Here is a 5289-nt window from a genome sequence, read left to right as displayed (position 1 = left end):
CCATCTCAGACTGGTCTCTAACTTTATCTCCCAGTTGTTCCACCTGTGCTGCATCTAGTTTTGAAGTAAAAGCTCTTACATATGTTAACATTTATTTTGTATACTGTAGTAGGTGTGGACTGATGGAGACGGAAGAGTGATACTTTTTCCTCACCTTACATTTATATTTATATTTACTCTCTTTAAAATGGGGCACCAGCGTATTGCCCAAGAACAAGTTATTTAATTCCAGAGCTCAAAAACTAAAGTGGAATTTGTTAATTATTAACTCTTGACCATAACAAAGGAGGAGACCAAATTTGTATTTTGAAATTTTATTACAAAAATAATAAAAACAAATTAAAAATCACAAAATGAAGAATAAGAACTTGCAGAAACTAGTTTGACGTGGTATAAGTTATTAAAAATCAACGATTTAACAATCTAATATAGAACAATGACCACTTAGTCAAGAATTAATTCTCATTTATCTTCAACAGATTCAAGGCCAGTCCAGAAAATCATTGAATCACAACAAATGGTATTCAAGAAAGGAAGGTGGTGTAGCAGGAACACACTGGTAACCATCAGGGACTCCAGCTTGAAGAACAGAGGGGTTTGGTGTCTGATGGCACCTCCTGAACCAGTGAAGATCTGGGAGAGAGTTGTGGAAGCAAGACTTGGACGAGAGGTGACTGAGCAGCAGTATGCTTCATGCCAAGAAAGAGCTCCACAGACGCCATCTTTACTTTGAGGAAGCTGATGGAGAAGTACAGAGAGGGTCAGAAAGAACTCCATTGTGTTTTCGTGGATTTAAAAGACATATGACAGAGTGCGGAGGGAGGAGGTGTGGTGTTGCATGAGGATGATGCAATCTGGCGTTTAATGTTGAACCCAAGTGCAGGCAGAGGCACGAGGATTCAGGAGTAAAACTCAGTAATGATTTATGAAACAAAAACAGCCCTGTGATGGACTTGCGACCCGTCCAGGGTGTACCCCGCCCCTCGCACTGTGATTGCCGGATATGGGCACCGGTGACCCCCGTGACCCAAAATGGAAGAAGCGGGTACTGTAAAAGATAATGGATGGATAAACAAAAACAAACTGCTGATGGGGCAGCAACAACTTACATATGAGAAAACAGGAGAAGAGCAGACCACGGACACCATGGAAGGAGCAGTGAGCGTTTGGTAGGATAATGCCCAGATCCCAAGGGAGTGAAAACACATGGAATAAATACTGAAGACGAAAGAGACGAGTGAGAAACGCCTGCAGTGATTAAGAATGGGGACAGGTGTGTGCAGGAGGACAAGGAGAAGAAAAACACAGGGAGGTGCAGACAGATAATCATCTCAGAGGAAATCTGGAATGACAGAAGTATGTTATACTGGTACAGGACATGTATGAGGACAGCAGGATATGTAGGACAGTGGTGAGATGTGCTGTAGAAGTAACAGATAGCTTCAAAGTTGAGGTGGGAGTGCATCAAGGATCTGCTCTGAGCCCCTTCTTGTTTGCTCTGGTGATGGACCGACTAACAGATCAGAGTCAGAGTCAGAGTTTCTTTAATGTCATTCGCACCTCATGTGGTACATGTGGTGGAGCGAAATTATGTACACAAGGTCCCAGTTACATCCAACAATAAAATGTCTAAGAAAAACAGTAATAACATCTAAGATATGAACTAAGAAAAACATCAACTAAATATACACTAAGCACTCATAACATAAAACATTGAACATCAGCACAAACATGAACATGAGTCTGTGAGCAGATGTGCACGCATGAACACATCAACATTGAAACAGATCAGCAGCAACATGAAACAGATCAGCAGCAACATGATATGGTTTTTCACAGTGATTATTCTAGTTAGAGATTCATGAGTCTAACAGCCTCAGGGTAGAAGCTGTTCCTCAGTCTAGTGGTTCTACACTTAATGCTCCTTAACCTCCTTCCTGAGGGGAGTGGGGCAAAAAGTGTGTGTGCTGGGTGAGTGGGGTCCTTCATGATGCAGGTGGCTCTCTTCCTGCATCTGGAGGTGTAGATGTCTGTGACGGTGGGGAGGTTGATTCTGACAGATTTCTGTGCAGCCTTCACCACTCTCTGCAAAGCTTTTCTTTCTGCGGCTGTGCAGCCTCCATGCCACACGTTGATGCTGGAGCACAGGATGCTCTCCAATGCACACCTGTAGAAGGAGGTGAGGACTGAGCTTCCCAGACCAGCGCGCCTCAGCCGTCTGAGGAAGTAGAGTCTCTGATGAGCTTTCTTGATCAGGCTGGTGGTGTTGTTGCTCCAGCTGAGGTTGTCATTCATGTGTACACCCAAGTACTTGTAGCTGGAGACCACTTCCACCGCAGATCCTCTTATGTTCAGGGGGGTGTAGGTGTTTTTGTTCCTTCTGAAGTCCACAATCATCTCCTTTGTCTTCTTCACATTGATGTGAAGGTTATTCTCTTTGCACCAGCTCTCCAGGTGTTCCACCTCTTGCCTGAAGCTGGACTCATCATTGTTTGTGATGCATCCCACCACCGCTGTATCATCTGCAAACTTTACAATGTGACAGCCTGGATGGGTAGCTGCACAATCATACGTGAGCAGAGTAAACAGGAGGGGGCTCAACACACATCCCTGAGGAGAGCCAGTGCTGAGGGTTATGGTGGAGGAGGAGAAGTTGTGGATCCTCAATAACTGTGGTCTGTTTGTTAAAAAGTCTAGTACCCAGTTGCAAATGGAGGGGCTTAGTCCTAGTGTGGATAGTTTGTCCATCAGGGTTTGGGGGATCATGGTGTTGAAGGCGGATGTGAAGTCCTCAAAGAGCATACGGACGTAAGAGTTTTTCTGCTCCAGGTGGGTGAGCGCAGTGTGGACCACAGAGGAGATGGCATCCTCTGTTGATCGGTTCTCACGGTATGCATACTGGTGAGGGTCCTCGTTGATGTTGATGGTTGTTTTGATGCGAGTCATGACCAGTTTTTCAAAGCATTTAGCGACTATCGGGGTGAGGGCCACTGGCCGATAGTCATTCAGACCAGTCACTGTAGAGCTTTTTGGGACTGGGATGATGGTGGCAGTCTTCAGGCAGGTGGGAACTATCTCCAGGGTAAATGAGGTGTTAAAGATGTCTGCCAGCACCTCACAGAGCTGATCAGCACATTCCTTCAACACTTTTCCGGGGATGTTGTCTGGGCCAGTTGCCTTGTGCAGATTAATCCTCCTGAAGGTACTCCTTACTTCTGCTGAGGTCACGCTGAGATGCTCTTCATCCGGTGGTGAGGTGAGTCTGGTGCTGGGTGGTCTGTTCGGGTCTTCAAAGCGTGCATAGAACTTGTTGAGGGCATCAGGCAGAGATGGGTCTTTGGGGCATTGTTCGCTCCTTCCTTTATAATCTGTTATGCACTTAATGCCCCTCCACATGCTCCGAGGGTCTTGTGAGATGAATTGACCCTCGATCCTCTTTGCATATGCGCCCTTGGCGCTCTTAATACCAGCAACCAGCTCTTTTCTTGTCCTACTCAGCTCCTCTGAGTTTCCAGACCTGAAGGCAGTGTTCCTGGCTTCCAGCAGGGTACGCACCTCTGCATTCAGCCAAGGTTTTCTATTTGGGTAGCTTTTAACATTTCTGATAGTGGAGACGGTGTCAGTACATGTACTAATGTAACCCAGAACTGAGGATGTGTATTGGTCAAGATCAAGCGAACCTCCATTTTCAGCAGCTTCTCTGAAAACCTGCCAGTCTGTTCGGTCAAAACAATCTCTCAGTATGGGGCCACTGTCCTGGATCCAGCATTTAACTTTCTTTTGTACCGGTCTGGAGCGTCTCAGCGGGGGCATGTAAGCAGGAGCCAGGAAGATTGAGATGTAGTCTGACAGTCCTAGGTGGGGGCGGGGTTCAGCTTTGTATGCATCTTTTACGTTCGTGTAAATACGATCCAACGTGTGGTCTCCACGTGTTGGAATCGCCACATGTTGATAAAAGCTTGGGAGACAGTCCTTTAGATTCACGTGGTTAAAATCTCCGGCTACCATGTAAAGAGCCTCGGGGTGTTTGTTCTGCAGCGAGCTGATGATATCATGAAGCAAATGTGGCAAAAGGTTGAAAAGTTCAAGGGGGCCGAATACTTTCGCAAGGCACTGTATATAGGTGTTTTAAATCCTTCCCACACTCTTGCAATATTCTAAACAATGTTTCTAAACTAAACACTCTAAAAGAGCACAGCATGTCATGAAATCAGCTTTCTGCCTCCGCTGCTCTCTCCCAGTGCTCTCGGCCATGCCCACTTCTCCGCTGCAGAGCAGAGATCAGCTGATCAGCTGCAGGAGGAAACTTCTCCCACAGCTGTGGGCTGCACACAGGTGCTAAATCATTTAAAATAATTTATTTTAAATAAAAATTCCATTCCGATACTGCGGCTCATCCATCAATCAGCCAGTTGTATGTCATGTCCAATCTTACTTTGAAAAACCGCAATAGAGCGAGTCAGCAAAAAACAGACCGCAAATTAGCAAGGGACTACTGTACTCACATTTCTTGTTCAATTCCAGTCCAGAAAACCACTCATCTCGAAAATGACAAATATTCACTACTGCAATCTCTGTGACGGGAAGCTGACTTGAATTTAAATATGGATTTTTTTTTCTTCTTCTTTTGTTGATTTCTGTTTAGTTTTGTCAAGCATTTATTTTCAGTTGTTTTCTGTATGAGCTTATCCAAAGATGAATAATTTAGTTTTATTTTTCTGTTTGATGTCAGTGAGTGGAGAGTCTCCGCCCAGCCTGCCTAAGGAGCTGACGAGCTCACTGTCCACAGATGTCAGCTTCGATGTGGACTCTCAGTTTCCACTGGACGACCTAAACCTTGACCCCCTGACCCTCGACGGCCTGACCATGCTGAACGACCCCGACATGATCCTCGCCGACCCTGCTACAGAGGACGCATTTCGCCTCGACCGGCTGTAACCAGAGTCGGCACCTCCTTGCACACAAGAAAAAGCCAGAGTGAGCAGTTCAGTCACACATCAGTCACACTCCTTAAGAGAACTTTTATTAGACTTCTTCATCAGAAGATGTCTGGAAACATCGTGAAGACCGGAGCTTCTCTTTTCTGCTACATAACATGGTATGGAATGAACAGTTCTGTTTCTCCTTTTGCAATTTGCAAACCCAGTTTTGATTTCTTATAATCCTATTTTGTTGTTTAATGACGTTCAAGGAGTACAGCGATAACCTGGAGTTGTATTCTTTATCAGTATTTAAGTACAGGAAAGTATTATTCATACAGTAAAGTATATCTGCAGCAAATCACCTGCC

At 45.1% G+C, this 5289-nt stretch overlaps 1 protein-coding gene across 1 annotated transcript; it reads left to right on the top strand.

Annotated features, from left to right (window-relative positions):
* Positions 1–4729: 4729 nt before the first annotated feature.
* On the top strand, positions 4730–4982 carry LOC119414421 (CREB-regulated transcription coactivator 1; the record flags this gene model as incomplete). The annotated part of the gene is given in 1 exon segment (XM_037681513.1): positions 4730–4982. A coding segment is annotated over 1 exon segment (209 nt), but the record flags the coding sequence as incomplete, so codon positions are not given.
* Between the last annotated feature and the right edge of the window lie 307 nt (positions 4983–5289).

Source organism: Nematolebias whitei, chromosome 9 (genome assembly GCF_014905685.2).
Source record: "Nematolebias whitei isolate Nwh7 chromosome 9, NemWhi1, whole genome shotgun sequence".
Classification (NCBI taxonomy): Eukaryota; Metazoa; Chordata; class Actinopteri; order Cyprinodontiformes; family Rivulidae; genus Nematolebias; species Nematolebias whitei.
This window is presented reverse-complemented; position numbering and strand designations above follow the sequence as displayed.